Consider the following 24,650-nt stretch of genomic DNA (forward strand, 5'->3'; position numbering starts at 1 on the left):
CATCCAGGGCTCTTAACTGGTAAGCCATTTCTCTAGCCCCGGGATCTACCAACTTTCAATTTGGTTAGACTTTTCATTATACTGCGATACCTCCTCAGACTCTTTTTCCTCTGTTCATCCTTCTTAGGTTTCTTGTGACCCTTTATTTGATATTAGCTAACCTTGGCTACCTGAGGGATCTTGAAATATTCAATTATTGCCATGGCAAAATGTTGTTTATAAAGCCAAGTGATCAGCCATGCCTTAAATCACTTATCTTAGAAAACTACCCATTTTGAAATGTGTTACTCACTCAAAATAAATAGTGTGTTGAGAGCCCCACAAAGCTAAGGATAACTTTACAGCATGGGTATCTGTTACAAACAAAAATTAAACAGATACACTAAAACAGGACAATATAAAGATGATCAAGATGCCAACTTGGTAATATTAAACGGATTAAGTGGAATGTGGTGTGCAGAGAAACAATAGTTTAGTGGCAACTTGGGAGTGCTTTCACAGAGATGTCAAGTTAGGAGGTGACTCCACAGGTAAAATCCAGCCACATTAGCTCAATAGCAGAGTCAGAACTCAGCTTTCAGGAGTGACACAAGTAGAGTTCCTCCCCCGCCCCAATAAAATCTGTTTGTGTAGCAAGCAAATGAGTGTCCATGATCCCATCATCCCTTTACCATGACCCAAATTTGATTTTAAAAAATGGCATTTAAAAGGATTTAGCTTGGGGCAGTTTAGAGCCACAAATGACAAGAGATGGGCCAAAAAGGAGAAAGAGACATGAGAAGGGAAAGAGGCATTGTATTGTAAGGGGAGAGACAGTTGTGAGGTTAAATGATCAGAGAGGGCTCATCTTCCAGGAAGCTAAAGGCCAACAGGGCAGGCAGCACCTCCCATTTACTAAGTTGTCAAAAACAAGAGATTTCCCAGACTTCTGAAAGACAAGTAAATGCAGCGATTAAATAGTAAAAGAAACCTACATCAGGATGTCATTTAAACTCAAGGTTGAATATGTATGTGTTCAAGCCCTTATGCAAGCCAGAAGAGCTCTCAGGCTCTTAGGGGGAAAAATAACCCACAGGCAACATAGAACAGGTGGGGCCTGGCAAAGTCCTGTTTTACAGACCACTTCAGTCTGTGTTTTTGTCTCTCCTTTCTAACAGTCTAGACTTAAAGACAAGTTTATACTGCTTGCTAAAACAGAAAATTTCACCACTAATTGCAGTTGCTTAAAATATTGACCCTGTTCTCCCAAAATATCATAAATTTTTCTGCATACAAGTGTGTGTGGATACATGTTCCTGTGTGTATACAGATGCCATTTGTAATTGCCTCACTGTGTGTGTGTGTGTGTGTGTGTGTGTGTGTGTGTGTGTGTGCTAGAAGTTACTTTGGGCAGCTTTGCTCAATCACTGTCTACACTAATTTTATGAGAGGGTCTCTCACTGAACCTACGGTTCACTGTATTGTCTTTATTCTCTGGCCAGCAAGTTTTGAGAATCCTTCTCTCCTTGCCTCCCCAGCACTGAAATTAAAGATTTAAATTGCGACCCCAGGTTTTCATCTTTCCTGTGAACCTTTATGGGGTCAAAGTAGATCCTCATGCTAGCTCGACAACATTGTGAGCTACTTAACAACATTTGACAGACTTCTGGAGAGTTTCCTGTTTTTTATCTAGTCTCTATAACTCCCTCCCCCTCTGGGTGTGTATGTGTATGTATATATTCAAGTTGTATGTACATGTTTTTAACCTAAATTCTTCATAGATAAAGTTATCGTAGGCACTGTGCTATTTTTCTAAATGCTCCAAAGTGTTGAGAGCTAACCTTCCTTATTAATAGATGTTTTAAAAATGTTGTAGTTGGGAAACTGTTACTTTGCCTCAAAATATATAATTTACAGATGATCTAGAGTAACTGTGTATGGGGAAAATGTGACCCCTTAAGTCCCCAACAGGGAACTCCATGTTCAGGGCTGCTGCCCCACAGGAAGGTGGGGACTGTGCCATGCTACGCAGTTCTTGGTGCATCCCTGAGGCAGTTCCTGGTGGTGGAAATATAATCACTTTCTGGTGAGAGTACAATTCAAACCAGTGTGAATTTAGCAGGGTTTGGAGCCTTTCGGGGTTCATCAGACACTGAGTAGTGTGTGCCCTTACTCTAGTCAAATAGTGGTAATTCTCAGGAAACAAGTGTTCTGCCCCTACCATAGTTGCAAAGCCTGCAAAGCTGGGGTGATAGCCATCAGAAAGAGGAAAGTGCTCTTTGGATTCTCCTTTCCATTTGTCCTTCGGACTAAGAATAATATAAACCCATGGCTGGAATCTTCCCTCCTTTGTCATGTCTTTCCTTTCCACATTTTGCTCTTGACTTGCACATGGTTACTGCAACCAAGGCTTGACTAAAATGTCTCTTCTTATCTAAAACTGACCGCCACCTAAAATGGACCCCTTTCCTCTGTTCAATCAGTGTGTTTCATCTGCATCACTTATAAGGAGCCACCGAAGTTAAAAACAGCCCAGTTAAAGGTACACCATGGCTGCTGGCTTGATAAACCAGTCCATTTAATAAATCTTTTCTGTGCAGCTACTGCATGCCAGTTATAGCAGAGGGGATTTATGTTCATCCTCCAGTGCCACAGAGGAATCCATATACAACGCCATCTACTGTATGTCTGCTGTTCAATAAACTCCAAATAACTATAATAAGAATAAAATATATGCCCAAGGAAGAGGATCACAAGATGTCACAAGAGATTTTTATCTACAAGAAGGCACGCTACTAGCTTCTCAAGGAATTCCCCTAAGGGAATGGTATGGACATCTCAAGCAATCGAGCTTAGTTTAGTTTAAAGAAAACGTACAGTGTGCTGCTTCCGTGACACAGTGTGCTGAAAGAACTGTAGCAAATCAAGTCTGATTCTTTTTGCCTCAACAATTGACCTTAGAGGTTGAACTTACACTCGACTGAAACTCCTCTGCTCTGAGACAGAGGTCTCAACACATCAGCTCCTGGGGTAATAAATGAGTAATGGCAAAACCCTGCTGCCTCCTCACAGCTGCCGTGACTAGCTTTCAGGGAAGGGAAACAAAGAGAGAAAAACAAGCCCGTTTTTCTGAGCATGAACGTTGCATGCTGAAAATTTTGCCTTGATCTCAACAAATGAGGGAGGGGAAGTCTTGGGACTGTCACATTTAATAAAGATAAAATAATACACGTGCTGTATTTTAGACAAGGCATAAAAAAAACGGTGCAGCTTCTAATTACAGCTTCCCTACATGCTGCCTGAAAAGCATAAAATCAACCTTCATGTGTGTCTAGTTCCTTGTGAGTTCATCCACCATGTGTGTTTGGTTTATACTGCACTACTGAGCAATAAGGGTCTTCATTAATTAGCTAGTCAGCGGAGGAAATAGAAGAGTTGAGCAGCAACCCCTAAGCTACCCAACAGTCTCAACCTTGGACCAAAGGATGACCTTTATTTTAAAGGTCAAAGTCTTGTCTCCTGCAACATTTCATTTCACTCAAAAATTAGAGGCCACGCGTGGTCATTGGTCTTTTGTTTTTTTTTTTAAAGCTGTCATCATGCCACCCACCCATTCCACAGAAGCATATAGACCTTACCTCTTTGAGGCAGCCCATGAAGTTGTTGCTCACAGGTGAGCCTGGCAAGTCTGCGGTGCTTGGACTTCCACCAACATAGAAAAAGTCATCTGAACCGAGCATGGTGTAGTCCTCTTGAGTGTAGCCCGTTGTGGTAAGGATGCCATCCACAGAGATTGTCACCTGGTAGTGGGACATAGGGACAAAAAGAAAATCCCAGCAATGACCTTATGATCCTATTAAAACTCAATGGCTTCCCCTACTTGTGGTTTCACCTCCAATAAGATTTTGGGTGAGGTATTCTCTCTAATTTGGCTAGACTTTTGTATGTGTAGCCAAGTTCCATTTTCTGGTCTGCCTTCCTATGTCCCAAGTGTACAGCCTTCCCTGGTGGTTAACGGGACAGTGTGTTAGAATGTCTAAGCTGAGTACCTCACTCCACCCACTACGTACTCCACTGAGTCAGGCTAGAAAATGGAACCTCCTTCAGACGATATCACTTGTCTCAGATCACTGCTAAAAATGATTGGTAATTTTTCTGATGATTGTTGTTTATGGCAGTAATGAAAAACATCAAAGGAGACATTCGACAATGGTGTATGTTAGGGGTTGGTCTTTGGTTGTTAGTGGTTTTTTCCCCTTTTTTTCTTTTCTTTTTTTTTATTTGTTTCTCTTATGGTTCACACCACACTAACAAACATGCATTCAGGATAGTGAAGGAGAAGGTTCTCTGTTCTAATGTGTCCAGAATGGTACATGCTATGGACTCTCCCAGGGTACCAGCCCCTGCCCTCCCTTAGCTACCACCAACAGCAACAGAAGAAATGACCCAAACTCAAAAAGCAATTTTAACAAAAAGAAATGAATGATGATGCAATGATAACCAAAATAAATAGTAATAATAATGCCAGTGGGGGTGTTAGCACCCATACACCCACCGTCCACGAGCAGAGGGCAGAGAGAAAAAAAAATGGAGCATCAGAGCGTGCACACACCACACACTGGCACACCCATGCAGAGATTATCTGGGGTCAAGAGAAAAGAGGCAGGTGGAAGAAAATAGTTTTGTGGGAAAAGATAAAATAGCAGAATCGTGATCCACGCGACACATGCATGCTTTGAGCAAACTGAAGGAAAACAAAATGGAGAGGGGAGGAAATAAAATACTCAAATCTAAAGGGTAACACGTCCCCTGACTGCCACCTCCTTCACTGGAAAAAGAAAAAAGAAAAAAAAAAAAAAGAAAAGAAAAAGTCCAAACCCAACCCCCAAATATATGAGGAATGAGAGGAAGGAAGATGGAGATGGGGTGGGAGAGAAGCGAGTGGAACTGAGTTGATGGTTGGTTGCCAGTTGTTAGTAACATAGAGGTCAGTGGGGGACAGATTCTGATGGGTGTTCCACGAGACAGGACCATGCCATGCAGTATGTATGGAGAACAGAACTGGTGGCACTCCCTTTGGCCACATTGGGGAATAAGGTCAAAGAAGAGAGAGGAAGTTATAGGAAGTAGCATCTTTTCCTCCCCAAGATCACCTGTGGCAGCCACAGCTACATAAAAGGGACAGAGAGAGGGACTGAGGAGCTGGGAGGAGACAGAGAAAAACAGGAAGAGAAAGAGGGGAGGAAGACACAGCAGAAGGAAGCCCTCACTAGAAATCTCTGTTGTCCCTAGACATTAATTTGGAGGTTGCAAAATAGGTAAATAAAAATATAAATAATAGAAGAGACCTTCTTTAAAAAAAATAACTTTTAGGGGGAAAAAAAACAAGCAAACAAAAGAAAACTGGAGAAAAGGAACTACTGTCCCCACCAAACTTGAATAAATGCTATTTTTCAAGACAGTTACGTTTCCTTCTATTTTTTTCTTTTTAAAGAAAAAGATTTGCATTTAATTTAACAACAAAGAAATTGAAAAGGAAGAGGAAATAAGTCTAAAGAGGACAAAAGAGGGGCTGGGAGGAAAGGGGGAGCAACACACGGCAAACCCAAAAGAAGACAATAAGAATGATATCTACCAGACAATGTAGTTTGTTTACCATAGCGTGTCCGATGCCTGAGTGCTTTGCGGAGAAGGGGGAAGAAAGGAAATTAAAAATTGTGAACAGAACGATTGTTAATTAAAAAAAACAAAACTAAAAACAAAGATGAGTCGTTAGGGTGTTAGTACATTAGTCGGTTAGTAAAATGACACATTGCATGAGTGATCTTGTGTTAGTTTTTTCAAAAAAAAGGCGCCCAACACAGAAAGAGAGTGGGGAAAAGACAATGAGACCAGGACTCTATGGAAACTCTTCCTGGGGACTAAGCCACCAGTCATGGCGACAGCCCATTCCTTCCAGGTACCACTCGGATCAATACCTCACCACTTAGAATTAGTATCATACTTACGTCGCAGGGCTCTTCTGAATGGATGCTGGCCGGAACCCCACCCCACCCTCTAACAAATGCATACACATCCCCCTGTACTGAAAGAAAATAACCCCTCCACCCAAATGTACACAAACAGATAACTTCATACTAATGGGATGTTGGTACTTGTTTTTCACGCCTGAATCTAACTACGTGGAGCCTCACATAGCAAGGCTGGATGATACAGCGTATTTTAGGTCTCCACACACTAATCTGGGACTCCATTGATTTCTGTGGATTTGTGAGCCAGAGGGACCATTCTCATATTTCTTTTATTTACGCTTTATAATGTCTGTGTTATAAGATGTGTAAGGATACATCAAAAAGTTATTATTTATAACTCAATAAAGTTATTAATTTTTTTTTACTCACCAGAATGGATGGGAGGACATCCCCCTACTCTATTCCTCTAGAACACTGCATTCTATGCTTTTAAACTATTTTATGAAGGGAAAGCAGGAAGAATGGCAGATCAAACATGATTAGAAAAGCCCTCACTACAATTAATCTCCTCCGTGCTGTTGATTTTTCAAATGCTAAATTGTCAACACCCTTTGAGCTGGGAGGCTGTAAGACCTGCCACCTATTTTCTGTACATGCTTTACCATAGTGGTACCCAGAGGTGAACCAAGTGATGCAGTGGAGTTGACCTTGGTGGCTAGCAAGAAAAAGGGCAATCTTTTCCTCTGTGCAATCACAGGCAGGGTGAATGCACATGTGTGTAAGCACACACACACTCACAGACAGACACAGACACAGAGTCTGTTTTAATCCCAACTATAATTTAAAACGAATACAGGTAGCCCATATTTCAAACTTTTCAATCTGAAGTCCCAGGAAAGTATCTGGGCTTGGCTTTGAGTTGAATTAAGGACAGAGTCACATACTGGTGGACATGGGGGTTAGAGGAGAACACTTGTTCTGCCCTATTTGATAAGGGATATTCTTATAAAACCCCAGGCCATTTTTTTCTCAGATAAATCTTTCCCACCAAAGACATTAGATTTTAAAAAAAGGAAAAAAAAAAAAAAAAAAAAAAAAAAAAAGGAAGATGGGTTGCCATCAGCTTGGTATCAAATATTTATGAAGCTATTTACAGTTTATTTGAAATACAAAGAGGCTTCCCATTTTTCTAATGTATTCTAGGCAGCTGAAAAAGGATGATATAAATATTTTAATGGGTAAAATAATAATCTTAGATTATACAATATTAAATGGATTTTATTTGTAAAAATCACACACACCCCAAATTTAGATTTCAATGAGTTCAAGGGATATAGGTATGTCTTTATTTTACATGAGATCGGGATTCTTTCTGCTAAGAAATGCTCCAAATCCCAAGAACTCAACAGCTTTAATTAGAATCAGAAACTGCATTTTCCTGCATCCTTGGCAGCAGGCAGAAGCAGTCACCTCAGGGACTAGATGCTCAGCTGTAAATCACTTGCACATCACAGTGAATCCAGCACCCAGACCATGGATGAGCTCATAACCCTTCCGGAACAGAAGGCACTTTGCATATCTAGCTACCATACATGGCTGGGAAATGTTGTAATCAGGGTTTGCAAATGCAAGCTGTGATGGAGGAAGGTTACGTGACTTGTCCAAGGGCACAGAGAAAAGGTGGACCTTTGAATTTGGAATATATTAGAATCTCTACAGGGTGATTTTTTTTTCTCACAGTGCTCCTGACCAATACATCACAACAATATCTGAATAACAATTTAACTTATCTGCTCTAGTTTAAAGGGCTTAATTGGGGCCTGATACTCTTGGGAAAGTGTTTTTTAGTAGGAACAAAAGTGAGGGTTTTTTGAGCAACTTAGAGTCATTCCTGAATAAGTAGGAAGTGTGGGGGATGGGAGCAAGAGAAGCAAACTGATGAGACCTGTGACCTGATAATGCTACCCAGAAGGTAAAATGCCCCCTCAGATGACTAAAGCTTCAAAGGTATCATTTTGGACATGACAATCAAAACTAGAAAAAAAGGTCAAAATTCACCTTTTGGTCTAGAGGTTACGACCCAGATACATTAAGTCTATATCTGCAAATGCAAAGTTGATTCAGGATCTCTGATTGTTAAGAAGTCCTTCTGTACAGTGATGGAAGGAGGTGATGAACAAAAGCACTTACTTATTAGAGTCATTTGACCTTGAAGATAAATCATAAAACAGTGGCTCATAAACTTTGAATTCGTATGTGTTAAGAATGCTGGGGAGCCTAAATCTTGTGTTCTTTGACAACTTTACTATAAACAGAATGGGATCTTCCAACCAGTTGGCTTCCTTGATCCAGTTAAGTGTATAGATGAGTGTTTTGACTCTAATGTGTTCCAGTGTGTGCCAGCCTATGCAACTTGTTTAGAATTTCTTAGGAATCATACTTTTATCAAACAGAAAACATATGCAAACACCTGTCACATCTTACGCTTTCATGTTTACACAAGACGGCACTAAATCAATCATAGTGCCGGAGAAAATTTGATAAGCACTTTCTGAAAATTTGCATACTGTTTTCTGGTTAATAAAGGATGAATGTTGCCCAACTGGGTTGCGTGACAAATTTACAAGTAGAGAAAAATACCAACTGAAAATAGAAACATGAAACAGGCAATCTCAGCACAGACCTTGGCTTTGGTGGGAAATGCTTTTCTTTTGCTGATGTGTACTGATAAGGTCTGATTATTATCGTTATTAGTAGTGAAATGAAAAACAGCTTTGCTTGGCTCAGACTTTCTGGACGTTGTGTCACCTGGCGGAGTTGCCTGTTTAGAATCCATAAGCGATGGGAGTTCTCAAACACACACAGCATCAGGAAAGCTGCTCCAAAGTTGACATTTTTATTTGGGTGCTTCCACTTGCCAGGCCTCCCAGGCAACTGAAGAGTCTCGGAGGTAGAGACAAGGGCAGTGAGGTAGGACCACATCATCAGGGAACAGAGAAACATGAATTCAGAAAGATCCTGGCTAATTAATTACAAGGCTAGAGGTTCACATAACAGTGGGAGAAGAAGAAAAAAAAAAACATAAACAAAGGTGGGAGGGATGGTAAATTAATAGAAGAGGGGACAAAAAAAAAAAGATTTTTTTCCTGGAGGGAATTAAAATTATGACATCATGGCAACGGTTAACTTAATTAAAAAGGAAAACATATACTCGAGGAATGAGGACAATCCATCAAGCTGTGGAAACAAAATTCTGTCCCTAATTGAATTTAACAACAATACGATAAGATTCGAAAGTAATTAAGAAAATGATAAAAGGAAAGCAGAATAAAAAGGATGGAAGTACTTATCATTTTTATTATCTATACAGCTGATTCTTTTTCTTAAATAACAAGTACAAATGGGGAATTGAAGTATGAGGAGAAAAAGTTTAATCATTTTTCCTTGTGAAATTGCAAAGGCTTGGAGAAAGTTATGCTTTGACAAATCTACACCCAGATCCTTAGCCTTCGCCACCTCACCAGTCACCTGCCTCACAATGCCTGTCTAAGATGTGCCTCCCCGGCTCGCTGTTCCCCGGCCATTACCTGCCGAAGATTGCGTGTCACTTTGACATCATGCCAGGCGTTGTCGTTGAATTTCCCATTCACTGGCTCCACAATGGCCTCGAAGGCCCCGGACCCCAGGTTAATGACCAAGGAGACCGCACCATCCTTCAGAGCCAGGTTAACATAGTCAGCCGACTTGCCCGTGTGTAGGATGAGCCCATTGCGTTGCCAGGTCTTAAAGGAAAGGGTGATCTCGTCGCTGCTGCTCTGGATGGGATTCTGAGACAGGTCATAGCACAGGTACTCTGAGCCCCGGAAAGTGGCCACGTTCTCCTCCCGAGCTGTAGGAAAAAAAAAAAGGACAATGTGGTCATGCTTGGTTGGCCAAGAATCTACTCTAGGCAGCACCTACTTAGCTCCTATGGGCCTACATAACAGTAGACAACAAATCAGTTCTAAGGAGTGGACTGCCTTCATTTCCAATACTCTGGAAGAAAAACCTGAGGTGAGAATTCATTCAAAATGGTCAAGAGAGGCTCCTATTGCCTTTGCATCAGGGATGGTATTTAAATACTTATAAAAGCTCTGGGTCAGAATAGATAATTAACTGTCCCGTGTAGCAAAGGACTCCTTAGCTCTTGGCATCTTTTATTAAACAATAACTTAAAATCAATTACCTTAAAAGATTTAGCTTCCGTCTAACTAAAAGATTTAGTTTCCACCAGGAACCTAGCTAGCTGTGTTTTTTTTTTTAATAGTAAAATCAGAAGCCCCACAAAACATGGCTGGGTTATTAAGTAGCAGATTAGACTAGAGGAGGTGACAAGTCGGGTGATGAAAATGGCACAGGATGGAACATGGTAAAGTGTTGGTTTGAAAGTACCACAACCCTTAGACTCAAGCAAAAAGGTCTTGTGCTCAGGGCAAATGAGAGGTTTCATCGCAATGCCCCTTCCTGATTGGAACTTGACCTTTATACAACCATACCCCCCCCAACTAGAGAACAAGGCTAAGGCAGAATTACAATGCAATCTACACACCCCTTCAAGACCACATTTCAGGCTTTGACTCCCTGAAAGTCCCTATTCAAAACCTATTTGAGTAGGCATCTTCTCTGGAACCATTGTTTTCTGAAAGTAAAACATGGTGCTGGTGTCTATCTATGTTGATCGGGGCATCCACATGCATTAGTCCTAGATGCCTTGTAATATAAGACAGAGATGAATGTAAGAGGAGAACTAGGGATGGTCATGGGCTGAGAACCAGACAGGTGGCTATTCTCCCTGCAACACTATTTCCCAAGAAGTAAAAAAACATTTAAGCTTAAGCCTGGACTTCTAGGTAGATACCAAAGTATTTTCAGCCTAAGAAAATAAGATAAAGCTAATTTGGTCAATTCATAGGTTATTTGATTCACAATTTTGGCACATAGTGTGTGAACATCCACGTGTCTTCCTGGTAGGCAAACTCAGGATGTATTATTTCATATCAGACTCCGTCAACTGCTATTTAAAAGCACTGAAGTAATAAAAGAAAATTGCCAATAAGATATACCTAGACATGTAGTTTCCCTTTAAAGATTGAGGCTACAAACTGAGGTTGGGAGAATTCTATTTTTCCCTTAGCTAAACTACATATCAACCTTATGAGCCAAAAGCAAATTCACCCTAGCTCAGATCCCTATACAAATAACTTAAGCAAAACAAAAGACATATTTTCTAATTGCATGGTCATAATAAAATGAAGTGGAACAGTCACTCTTGCTATGTTGAGAGACAAAAACTACTAAAAATAAATTAATCACAATATCACAGTACTGTGTAATCAGGAATTAAAACTATGAATGCTTGAGGGTTAAATAAGAGATGAAGTTTCTTCTGCATGTTGCATAGGGGTTCAATGGTGTGTCTACATGCATATTTCTGTACGCTTGTAGTCATAATCAAAGGTACCTGCTTACCTATAGATAACTAAAGTATAGCAAACATATGTATGTATAGATGTCCATCCATATATATGTATAATATATGTTTCCCATACATATATATATATTTATGAAATTAGCAAACAAGTAATACTTGGCACACACATGCCTGATGTATTTTCTCAAAAATAGCCTTAAAAAGTCAGGAAGCAGAAACTTAACTCTGCCTGCTTGTTTAAAACATACTCAATCTAATTTCTATTTCCCTATCTACTATCATGACCTCTCCTCTTACTTGTGAAGAAACGTATTTGCTAAGATACCACTAGATAACAGACCCGGAAATGACTCTGATCTATAGCAGATGACAGTCAGATGCAGGTGTCACAACTCAGCTCCTTCTCTGCAGAAAAGGACATGCCCACAACTGCTCTGTGGTCCTTGGTACTACATGTGGCCAATTAATGGGCATCTTCTGTGAAAGTCTGAGTTATGCACTGTGCCCACTAAACTAGGATGGATGAGGAGGAGAGCAATGCAGAGCTTACAATAATCATAGAGGACCCTTCAAAGGGAAAAGCCTTGACATGAGCCAGAAAGGTACCAGGATGTTATTTAATGTGCCAGACTGTGCCTAATATTTTTAATATAACTAGAGGAAGGAATCTGTCAAAATAATAAAATTTCAAGTTATAAGGTATTATAGGAATTGTCTGATTTAATGGTTTTATTTTATTAATAAAAAATATTGATGCCTTGGATGTCACAGTGTGCAACAAACAAGACTTGAAGGACTTCTGGACTTTACTTGTCCTTGTGACTATCACTCAGAATATGCTACATGCTTCCAACTACTTCTCTAAGGCTCCGAGTGATTTCATGGAGCAGTGGACTTGTAAACCATACTAACACTAGGTAAAGTGAGCCACAAACTGACCCCTCTCCCCTGAGATTAACCACATGTGCTTACCAAAAGGAATGTTTCCTTTTCCTGTGTGAATTCTGAGTATATTTAAAATAAGATGTTTTTTCTTAATATATAAGGCCATAAAAGGAAAATCAAATGGAGGCATTACCACAGAAAAGAATACCGCAATAAATAAACAACATATAAAACCATTGTGAGAAGGAAAATGTCTATGCAAATCACATGTTTGTTTATGATAATATCTAAAAGAAATTTTTATGTAGCCATGTATCTTCTGTTGCAAATATCTAATGGAGACTTTTTTACATATACATATTTTTATTGTAATTTAGTCACATTTCATGTCAATTACAATCCCCTTGCTCTTCTCTTATCTTCTTGTTCCCACTCTCCCTCCCTTTTCCATCTTATTCCCCTCCCCTAGACCTCTGACAAGGTGGAGTCCTCCTCCCCCACCATCTGACAACAGCCTATCAGGTCTCATCTGGATAGCTTGCATCCCCTTCCTCTGTGTTCCCACAGGACCTCTCAGCCAAGAGGCAGTGATCAAATCGTAGGCGCCAGAGTTCATGTCAGAGGCAGCCCCCTGCTCTCCCCTCCCCTTCTCCATGTGGAGAATGAACTGTCCATTGGCTACCTCTGAACAGGGGGTCTAAGGTCCCTGCTTGCAATGCCATTGGTTGGTGCATCAGTTTGTGCAGGCCCCCATGGGTCCAGATAGTCTCCTTGTGGAACTCCTGACAGCCTACCCCAACACACACACGCATCCTTCCATCCCCCAACTCTTCCATACAACAAGCAGCTCTTAAGCAAGAGTCTGGCTTTGAGACTCAGTATCTGTTCAGATCCCCCACTGGGGGGTGGGGGGGAGTCTCTCAGCGTTCACAGCCTTCCTGATCTCTCCACTTACTGACACATTTGTTCATTACCTCGTCCCTGGGCCAGAGTCAGCATCAAGAATGTCACCAACCCAACTGCCCAGATAGCTCATCCCAGCAGATATGCCCTAAAAACAATAAACAGCTGAAAGGTCTTCTCAGAATCCTATTCTAAATCAGCACACTTATTTCAGTTTTAATTCTCAGGATTTGTTCTTCCTGAGTTTTGAGTGGCGGGACCTGACAACACATACCCCAATCCCTCAGAGAAAGTAAACGCTAAGAAGGAGACAGAGACGGACTTTCAGAAAATTATCCTGTTGCACACCATCACAGTGGAGATTTTTTTTTTCTCCCAAAAAACCAATCTTAATTTGTTCCAGTAGCTGAGACTCAGGCACACTCTTATCACCTTGAAAACCATACGAGGCTAACAGTCAACATAACCAAAATGCCAGAACCAGATAGGGACAAAATATACTTCTGAGTTGATTCAATTCTCCAAAGCCTCCATTGGGGGAAAAAAAAAGGCACCCGTGCCCCAAATTCATTTTCTATACATGATGTTTACAATGAGAAGGGGCGTTGAAAAGACAATGTAGTCACCTTGTTTGTACTCAGGCTAAACAGGTGGAGAAAATGAATGAGTAGGGTACCTAACACTGCACACAGCAGCTCAGAATACAGCTATGGCTTGGCAAGAGAGAAGGCTCTAACACAGCTAATGGGCTGTTGAGAGCCATGTAAATGATATCACGCCAAAGTTTACTATCTGTTGTGTAAGTCTTAAAATAAAAATGTTATTGTCACTGTGTGAAAAGCAGAGCTCAACTCCTTACGACAGTGAAACTTTTAGCCATTATTTGTAAGTGTCCAGTTGATTAAACAGTAGATGGAATCTGGAGAAGTACAGCTGGAGGTTTTAAATCACTTCATGTAAGGTGTGTGAGGTACTGATCTTTCAAGTAGCTTGCTGAAATATACATAGCATTAACAAGCATTTATTCAATTCTGTTGTTCTCCACAGTTCCAAAATAGAAAGCATCCAACTAGTGATTCATAGAGTAATAACTCTCAGAGAAATTCCAAAGTAATTTAAAATATGAGGTGAAATGTTTTCTTACTGTGAAGTACAAGGCATGTGGCTTTGTGGCTCGGTGGCTTACAACCTCAGTTATGTCTGTAGATCAAGATACAAACACACACATGCACACAAACACATACACACATGCATACATGCACATACACTGTGTGTGTAGATCAATAGATGAGAGAGAGAGAGAGAGAGAGAGAGAGAGAGAGAGAGAGAGAGAGAGAGAGTCATTGGGAATTGCTGAGCAATTATTTGTTGGGTATTTGGTTTAGTTTTGACACATGGGCTCATGATAGCCTCCAACTCACAATGTAACCAAAAATAGAAGGACCCTCTAATCCTGCTACCTCTATATCCGCAATACTAGGATTACAAGACATGCCTGTCAAGCTTGGCCTATTGCATATTCTACTGATAGGAATAAAAGAAGCTCAGTTTTTAACCGCGAAAAGATTGTACAATTTTACAAAACACATTTGAACTCCTTTCCCAGGGATTCCCCAGATTGGCTCAGTCTATTAGCCTATATAACTCATGGAATAAACTTTACATTTTACTGGGAGAAAAATAGAGGAAAGCACAATTTCCTTAGCAGAAACCTCTAAGGAAAATGGCATGGTGTTGTTGAGGGAGCACTCACATGAAAAGCAAGTCAGGGCTGGGTAAAGAGGGACTCGGAGCCTTTTGGAAGCCGACACAGCTTTCTATACATGTCACATATTTCCAAGTGCTTTCTTAGCTGTTATGTCTATTCTCTCAGCAGCCACGAGACCATTTTGATGTGTGGTAAAGCAGAGACACTGTGAGAGAGTAGGGCTGTGGGGAATTTGGATGGATTACCCAAGACAGTAGGAAGTGGTACTTCCGAGTCCCATAGTACTGGGATTGATTCTCAGTTCACTGCTTTTACTATTCTACCAAGACCTCAGAGTGCCTCAAATTCTCAGGACAGGCACAGAACACCTGCCAAGGGAGGTACTACAGCTGAGTGAAGTTCAACCTGTCAGCGGATGATATCAGTGATAGTGACAGGTGAAGGACCACCCAGGCAGGAGGAATCCAAACAGGGAAGATGCTGAAGTTTCCTCTAAATTCTCCGGTGGGGAAAAAAGTCAGACACTTGAAAGAGCTTATTAAAATGCAGCCCCCCTCTGGAGTGGCTAAAACCAGTGGCCCTGAGCTGAACACCTGCTGTGCTCCAGACAGCTAGTGGAGCCAGCCCTCCTCATAATGAGCCTCAGAGATGAAACTGTGCACATCATGCCATCCTTTGTCCTTCAAATTGGCCTCATACAGCCTTGCAGTACTTCAGTCTGCACTGATGCAAAGATAACCCTGGCTGCCCATCCTGGCTTGGCCCACCCAGAACTAATGAGGCACAAAAACACATGGGCTGTGGCTGCCCTCCCTGCTAGACAAAGGGCTGGCCTGGGGCCTCAGACTGGTCTGCAGTCTCATTTTGCCCAGCTTCACAAACAGCAGAGGCCATGTGAGGTTTTCCTCCTAGTGTCCACGAGAGGAAGCAATGGCTTCCCTGGTTGTATATCCGCAGATCACTTGGCTTCTCTGGCCACTGTTCCTCAAGACAAAACAGCCTTGAGAAAGGCGAATGATGCAAGGAGTCCAGGGCAGGGGAAACACAGCTGCAGGCAGAGAACAGTTGACATTTCTACAAGAATTCTGCCTGTTCCTGCAGGGAGAAGAGATGGTGAGGACGGAGCAGGGCTTCACATCTATTCAATCCTGAAAGGTGCCCTGGGCTGAAACAGTCAAAGCAGCAGGAGCACAAGTGTGATCAGGCTTTGGGCGATTCTGTTCCCTTTCCATGCGACATGTTGAAGAACCAACGTAAGAACCAGAACACCTCATTCTAAAGGCCTTTCAGACATGACAGCCAATGCTTTGCTCAAATCGTCTGTTAGGCTCTGCATAAATCGTATTTACAAAATAAAGAGAGAGTAAAACTCTGTGCTAGACTGATGTCTCCTGGCTATCACCTAACAGCACATACCACTCAAATTTGAGAAAGAACAGATCCTCATGCCGGTCAGAAGACAAAAGACTCACAGGACTGCACTTTTGGTTGAGCCTGAAGGCTGCGTCTGGTTGCAGTCTCCTTACAACATATTTTAAGGCCAAAGGAAGCATAAAAACAGACCCAACTACCCCCACTCCCACCTCCATACCCCCACAATGGAATCCTTTGCTTGCCACATCACATCACACACATGCTTTTAGAGCAGAGGGTACCAGCAGACAGTATTTGTGTCACTATAAGCAAGCCACACTGCACAGGAAATCTGGCCTCCTCAGGCCATTTCCAACCGCTATCCCCAGACTGTTCATTGGGAAGATGCAGTAGAGAAATAAATGGACTTTTGCACACTGCCTGGGTCAGTCGCCAGACTGCAGAGGCTTCTTGAAAGTGATGAGAAGGAAAACAGTAAATCAAGTTGTCACCTAGAAAATAAACAGCCAGCATCCTGGTGAGGAAAGCTCCCCCAGTCCATGACAGAATGGCCTGGAAAACCACGCTTCAGTGAAATCACTAGAAAGCTAATGGCATCCTGCAGCCTGCATTGCTCTCAATTGCATTACAATACATTCAAATTTTTGTTCATCTCTGTAAGGAAGAAAGGGTCGCAGGTGTGCCCTGTGCTGGTAATGTACCAACTGCCAAATGCCTACAAGTCCCAGGAGAGAGAAATAATTAGGTACCTTTCTACAAAAGATGAAACGCCCTAAAGCTAAATTGTTTCGGATGTCCGTTGAGTGCCAGGGACTTATTTGCTCACACTAATGGGATACCTCATATAGTTGCACTATTAATTGGAGGCATGGGCTATAATGATAAAGACTTTGATTTGAAAGACTTGGATTTGACAATCGGCTTCTCAGTTTGCTGAAATCTACAGGAAGTCAGCTTTTCCTTGCATCTTCTAATTATTTGTTAATCTTTCTAAAGTATATCATTCATACAGTTGATATGAGGTATGTGTTCTAGGTAGGGTTTCATGTCTCCCACCCCACTGGCCCATGTTTTGAATGCTTATTCTCCAAGTGAAAGTGCTATTTGGGGTGGGGACTATGGGGTGCTTAGGAGGAGGCAGCCTGGCTGGCTGAAGTAGGTTCCTGGCAGCAGCTCTTTGAAGTCTGTACCCAGATTCCTGGTCGGCCAAGAGGTGAGAAGCCTTGGTCACACACCCCAGCTGCCCTGAATTGTGTCATCCTACCATGCCTTTCCCACTGTGACGGATGGAGATCCTTACAAACATGAGATAAAATATGCATGTTATCCCTTAAATCATTTGTGTCAAATATTTCAGTCACAACCACACAAAAATAACTAATACAGCATGAAGACCACCAAGTCCTTGGCTCGGTTCCCAGCCTTAGAAATATTAGCTCTCACAGCTGTGGAGAACGGGAGCGCACCCACATAATCACAATTCAACGTGATGAGCATCTCGTAGCTGATACAGGCACATAGGAGAAAGTATCACAGATCACGAGTCCATTCTGGAGATTACATTTTAGCTGTTAAGGGTTCACTTATAAAGAGATCAGTGAAATGGTAGCCATAAGAAGCAACATGTTTGTGAGTGTGGTCATCAGGAAAACATAGGTGCTCAGGGGTGTGATGAGCAGCTCAGCGGCTGCTTCAGTGCGCATCGGCACATGGTTTATGACACAGTGCAGGTCACAGTATCCTACAATTGGGGATGTGAAACCAGAGAGAAAATATTTCACTTCTAAGCTCCTATTGTGATAACATTCTGTTACCAATGGCATAGAGCTAGGAAGAAGTTGAACAAAGTTAGGGGTTCTGAGATGGCTCAATTGATACAGGGCTAGCCCTACAGGCATAAGGACCAAGCTCTACCCTTCGGAGTACATATGAAAAAGTCAGGTGTACTGCTAGGCACCTGTCACTCCAGCACTGGGGTGTCAAAGCCAGGAAGATTCTGGGTTATTGGGCCATAGTGTAGATAAATAAGCGACCTCTAGGCTCAGTGACACACCCTGTCTCAAAATTAAATGTATCACAGTTGAGAAATATTCACTGTTGACCTCTGACCTCCATAGACACATATCCACACTGACACATGCACCAACCTGCACAGGGAAGATAGAGGGCAGAGGACAGAGGACAGACTGGAACAATACCCCATACATTGGCCCTGGTTAGTACCAAAATCAGATGTACATTCAGGAAGAAGCATACAGTCTTGAAAGGTTCACAGAAAAAAATTTTTAAATGTGTGTATAATTAGCAACAAACAAACAAAAAACAAAAAAAATTTTAAGCTACATGGACTTAAAAAATATTTTTTTTCATCAAATTTCTCTTTAGTCCATTATGAAAACAAGTGAAGAACTGTCCATGACAAACTGCCACAGTGTAGAGGAAACCTTAGAAGATGTTTGGCTACATCCTTTCACAGTAAGTCTATAATTAAACTATCTCATCAGCAAACCTCTCCACTATGAGTATGGTGGTGGTTTGAATAAAAATGTCTCCCACAGGCCCATACACGGTAGAGTGATTAGGAGGCGCGCCATTGTTAGAGTGGTGTGTGTAGGAATGCTTTGGGGTTTCAGAAGCTCAAGTCAGGCCCAGTGGCTCACTGTCTCTCCCTGCTCTCTCTCTGGATTCAGATGTGGAGCTCTCAGCTCCCCCAGCACCATGTCTGCCTGTGCACTGCCATGCTTCCCAGCATGATACAATGGACCAAGCCCCTGAACTGTAAGCCAGCCCCAATTACACATTTTCCTTTGTAAGAGTTCCAATGGTCACAGTGAGTTGTTGAGAGAAATTAAGACATTTTAGAAGTTGAGGAATGCACATCATGGAAGAACAAAGTAGGATGGAAGACTTATTGAGTGACGACTGAGAAAGCATCAAGCACTAAGTATACTTATAGCAAGCTCAGTATTTCCTTCATGAAGCCTAGATCATATAGAGAGTAATGAATGTAAACTATAGGCAGGTATAAATAATGTAGCTTCTATACGTAGTTGTTGCTGACCGTTATGTTCTTTCTAGTAATAAGAACAGAAAACATGTAGGGATATGCTCATGAATTTTATGCAGTGAATGCTCCTGAGGAGGAAGAAAACAATGAGACCAAGACTGAGTATTCCTTTTTTAAAATATTTATTTATTTATTATTATGTATACAGTGTGCTGCCTGCATGTACACCTGTAGGCCAGACAAGGGTATCAGGTCACATTACAGATGGTTGTGAGCCACCATGTGGTTGCTGGGAATTGAACTTAGGACCTCTGGAGGAGCAGTCAGTGCCCTTAACCTCTGAGCCATCTCTCCAGCCCTGAGTATTCCTTATGAAACAGAGTTATCTAATACAGCCCAGGCTGGCCCTCCTTCAGCTTTCTTTTTCCTCATGAATGCTGGGATTGCCCTTGTATTGCTATCCCAGCAAAACCAAATCCTTATGAAAAGATATAAAGCAAACAAGACACGGTGTTAAAATTCCTTCAATCTGAAGGTTGAATCTTAATGCCAGTAATAACTTTTATTATAACTACATACTGGAATATTACATATATTTAAAAGTTTAAAATCTCTGCAGACAATTTTAATAAAACATGTAATCACCCTTTTCCCAAATCTTGGATGATTATCTGGTTATTTTACACATGGATGAGAAAATATCAGCCATATTCTGTGAGTATCATTTTTTCCATATTTTTTCACAATCTGCCACATACGCCCCCAAAGGCTAAAGTTATACTGAACTAAACAGAAATGCAGTGGAACTGATCAGTGACCCTAAAGTCACCATTTCTCACTTGTGTCATCTCACTGTGCACAGCACCTCCTGCTTTGCTCAGGGCCTTGGCACCACAGAGCTCAGAATGACTTCTTTATTGGCAATGAGAGACAGTGTTGATGGATAGAAGGCTTGAGACAGCCTGAGACACACGGATTGGCTATGGTGTGTAATAACTCAACAACGAACACCTGGATCCAGGTAAGCTGGCATCTGGGGTGTGTCACAGGGCATCTGCCACAAAGTTCACAACCTTTTTACTTTGCCCATGGCAGAATAAAGTCATGGTAGTCCTTTACATGGCCCCACTGAGAAAGCTGAATCTGTAGCTCCTCCCCAGCATTTCCTGCAGAAGAGAGAGGGCAGCCTGCAGCCCAGTTCCTCTTTTGTTTTCTCTGTGAGCTCTAGCCTGCAAGTCTAGACACAGTGGTTTGTTAAAAGGCCCTGGAGTCAATGCCTGGACAAGATCAATACGGCTTTTTATGACACAATGAAAACTTTCTATTTTGTTAAATGTGGCTAATCTACCATTTCTGCGGTACTCCTAAGGCTTTCAGTGCCAAGCTTGAGACCAGGTGATTAAAGCCCTGCTCGGAGACACAAACTGGGGGAACGTTGCCAAAGGAGGAACACAAATCCTGGAAGACTGAGCTAGGATTTCTTTTTAGGAATAACTATGTATCTCCTTGGTCTCAAGAAAAGAGACATAGCACTGAGGAGGTGCTGGCAACACCGAAAAAAAAATCTGTTCCATTCCCAGGTCTCCAAGTAGGGAGAGATAATGGAAGACAGTAATGACAGAAGGACTTATAATGAAAGGATAATGATGAGTGAGTCCATTGATGGAGGATCAATTCCCTAGAAAGGATGTTTAAAAAAAATCACTGATCTGACTCCGGATACAAAGCTAGAAATACAAAGCAAGAATAACATTTATTTATTTTATTTTCACTGTTTCTTTGTCTCAGATAGCTATAGTCCTTCACAGAAGGAGAAGATTTTTTTTTCTGTCATAGTATAAAAAGGACAAGGGAAAATATATTTTGAACCTATATTGCACATCAGGCTTTTACATATAGAAAAGCTCCCAGTAGAACAAGCATTATATTTTATAATGTTTGATGGAAACTAGCCAAGACTTCTCTTAGTGAGTTAGAGGGTATAAGAATTCAAATACTGCCTACTAGAACCAACATATTATTAATAGAAATAGCATATCTATGCATTCATCTGTCAGCTGAAGGTGAAACCATCTCATGTGGGATGCTTGATATGATTCTAATTTAGCCCTCAACATTCTTCGGCAGTAAAATACTTTATTGGCTCTATTTTACAAACAAATAAACTTGAGTTCAGAGGGATTAAGTTCTCTCACAACACCACAGCTGGTAAGAACCAGATTGCAAATACAAATCAAGGTCAACCTCCAAAAAGAACATTCTTTCTGTTGGGCTGTGTTGCCTCCTTGATAAAGGTTGAGTATCACCATGTGTAAAACTCTTATCAATAGCACTCTCATAAGAGGTGAGCTGTGTGTGTGTGTGTGTGTGTGGTGTTAGAATATGTGTGCAGATGTACCTGTGTATGTGCATGTATCACCAGAAGACAACATAGGCTGTCATTCCTCAATACTGTCCATCCTGGTTTTTGAGATAAGATCTCTCCCTTGCGTAGAGTTCACTGCATAGGCTACACTGGTTGGCCAGTGAGCTCCTATGCTGGGAATGCAATCACCACATTGCCATGGTTGCTCTTTCTACTTTTAGGGACCGAACTCAGGTCCTTACGCTTACAGGGTATGTACTTTACTGGTTGAGGCATCTGCTCAGTCACTATTTTCTGAACACATATTTGCATAGAGTGCTATGTATCCCAAACTACTTTCACGTCCATTACCTAATGTTGTGATGTCTGAACATTCTTAAAATGCTTGTCTGCCCAACAAACTGAGATTCCAGCACTTAGATGTATTAGCCACATATATTTGGATGTAAACAAAGACATGGAGGACAGGTAGAATCATGGTCATTCTGTATACTTGTACAGCTTGAAATATATAAGTGCTAAGTGTAATATCATAAAAGCATAAACAAGGAAGTCTACTCTTTAGGCACTGAACCTAAAATAGCAATTCTCTTTCTGTGTCAGAAGGGTTCAAAGGCCAATAACCCATATAAAATGAAACACCTGAACTCTGAGATAGAGGGCCCTGTTATAAATATATATTCAGCACTTGGGCCAACTTTGCTGTTGATGCAAAGTAAGTGGTTGATTTACCATTAAAAGCAGGATAAGACTCCAACATGGAGGCTTGAATTGTTTGAGTCTTACCATACACTAAGTGTAGCAGACATAACATTTTATATTATAGCCATAAACCTCAAATTCTAACCCAGAAATACTAGTAATGCTTTTGTTTCTTGTTTCGAGACAGGATTTATCTATGTAACCTCTGTCTGGCCTCAAACTTACATCACTCCTCTACCTCTGTCTCCTGGAAGCTGGGATTATAGGCATTTTCATCTATGGCCTTAGGAATACAGTCAGTGCTTTGAGCACCCCCTCTCTGCCATAAAGGTTCTGCACAGGCATTCATGGTGCCTGTGGTCTTCATGGGTTAGAGAAGTGGTCTTGTGCCTATCCTTAGCTGGCTATGGCTTTAGATTACAGTTTGCAGGTAAATGATTCAGAACAAGAAAACATATGGAGACTTGATTAAGACACATCAAACCATTGGCTAAGACTTAAGAAAATGGGGACTGGTAGCTCATTCCTCCCAGGTCTGTCCAAATTCCCAAAAGAATTAGCAATGATGCCTCTATGTAAGCTTAAGTCTAAGAAGAAGCTGAGAAAACTCTCCTACTTCAAGATTTAGAAACTTCATCCTACTCTCTCAAAATGTGAAATGTGGAGCATACCAACTAAAATAACCATGAATATAATAATGTACAATAAAAATAAAACTTACAAAAAATCCAATAGTCCACAGATTGATAACTATCAATTCTTAAATAATATCTCAAATAAAGTTTCATTATGCCACAATACAATTAGAAAAGTAAGCAGGGGCTGGAGAGATGCATCAGTGGTTAATAGCACTTGCTGCTCATCCAGAGGACCCAAGTGTTCAATGTCCAGCATCCACATGACTGCTCAAAACCCTGTGTAAGTATAGTCCCAGGGAACCTAAATCACTCATCTGGCCACTACAGGCACTACATGCACATGGTGTGCAGACATACACAAAGGTAAAAAAATTTTTCACACATAAGATAAAATAATATTTTAGAAGAAAAAGGAGAGTAATATACTCTTTTTACAAAGCTAAATTTATATATCACCCTTTGACAAATATTTATATAGGACCCACTAGACATCAGACACTGTGCTAAGCTAGTAAAGATCCATAAGGACTTTCATTATACTCCTTTTACTCCATTGCTTTTTTTCCTGTGTGTGTGTGTGTGTGTGTGTGTGTGTGTGTGTGTGTGTGTGTGTGTGTGTGTGTTGTGAATGCATGCACATTTAGAACCAGATGTGTGTCATTCCTAAGCGAGCCATTCATCTTGTTTTTTGAGACAGGGTTTCTCACTGGCCTGGAACTAACCAATTAAGTTAGACTGGCTGGCCAGAATTCCCATGGTCTCTGCCTCCCCTGAACTGAAATTACAAGCAATAAACACTATGCCCAGCTTTTTTTTATATGTATCCCAAAAATGAAACTGAGTTCTGGTCCTCATGTTTGAACAGTGAACACTTGACCAGTTGAGCTGTCTTCCAACCATGTATAGGTGTTCTTACTGCATGTATGTCTGTGAACCATGTGCCTGCAGTGCCCATGGAGGCCAGAAGAGGACATTGAACCCCCTAGAAATTGAGTTATAGATAGGTATTAGGCATCATGAAGATGCTGGGGATCATATGCAGCTCTTCTGAAAGAGCAGCCAGTGTTCTTAAGCATGCAGCTATCTCTCCAGCCTTGGACTTCAGGATATTCTCTCTTTAATGAAATGATGGGGTTGACAGACAAAATTTGTTAATGTCATTTTAAAAAAAAATAAAGTTCAAAGACATACTGAACCAGAGAATCTCTCTCTGTGTGCTGTCAAATGCTGGGGGGAAAAAACTTATGATGTTTTTCCCACTCTCCTTATTTTCATTCCCCAGCCATTCCCTCCTACCTTCATGTGCCATATGAATATATGATTTTTATAGACCCATATAAAATCTAGGAGGAGGAAGAGAAGAATGGTGTGAATATGATCAAAATGCATGATATACTTACATGTAAATGCCTTTCTCAAACTCATCACTATGTATGATTATGTGCTCATAAAATTTACATTAGAAAATCATAGTGCTCTATTGAAGAACAATTCACCAAACGCATCAAGTAGAGTTATCAATCATCACAATGTCTCTAGAACTTTGAAAATTCCCAGGACGTGGGACTTCTGGTGCTAAAGTAGGGCCAGTCTGTGTCACAGCGAGGATGATTGATAATTCTACCACCACATGTCAGATGGATAAAA

General features: G+C 41.1%; 1 protein-coding gene across 28 annotated transcripts in view; it reads right to left on the reverse strand.

Moving 5' to 3' along the window:
* The window catches only part of NRXN3 (neurexin 3), a 1,580,128-nt gene that overhangs the window by 1,103,030 nt on the left and 452,448 nt on the right, over window positions 1–24,650 (reverse strand). For 15 of the 28 annotated variants that reach the window (XM_084791331.1, XM_084791330.1, XM_084791317.1 and 12 more), the window contains 3 exons: window positions 9,539–9,840; window positions 5,636–5,659; window positions 3,618–3,779 (listed from right to left, as the gene is read on the reverse strand). In XM_084791331.1, the coding sequence (XP_084647457.1) occupies window positions 3,618–3,779; window positions 5,636–5,659; window positions 9,539–9,840 (488 nt within the window). The remainder of the gene's footprint in view (window positions 1–3,617; window positions 3,780–5,635; window positions 5,660–9,538; window positions 9,841–24,650) is intronic. The other 13 variants (XM_084791335.1, XM_084791320.1, XM_084791319.1 and 10 more) reach the window with 1 other exon arrangement.

Source organism: Acomys minous (genome assembly GCF_964271855.1).
Source record: "Acomys minous genome assembly, chromosome: 8".
Taxonomy (NCBI): domain Eukaryota; kingdom Metazoa; phylum Chordata; class Mammalia; order Rodentia; family Muridae; genus Acomys; species Acomys minous.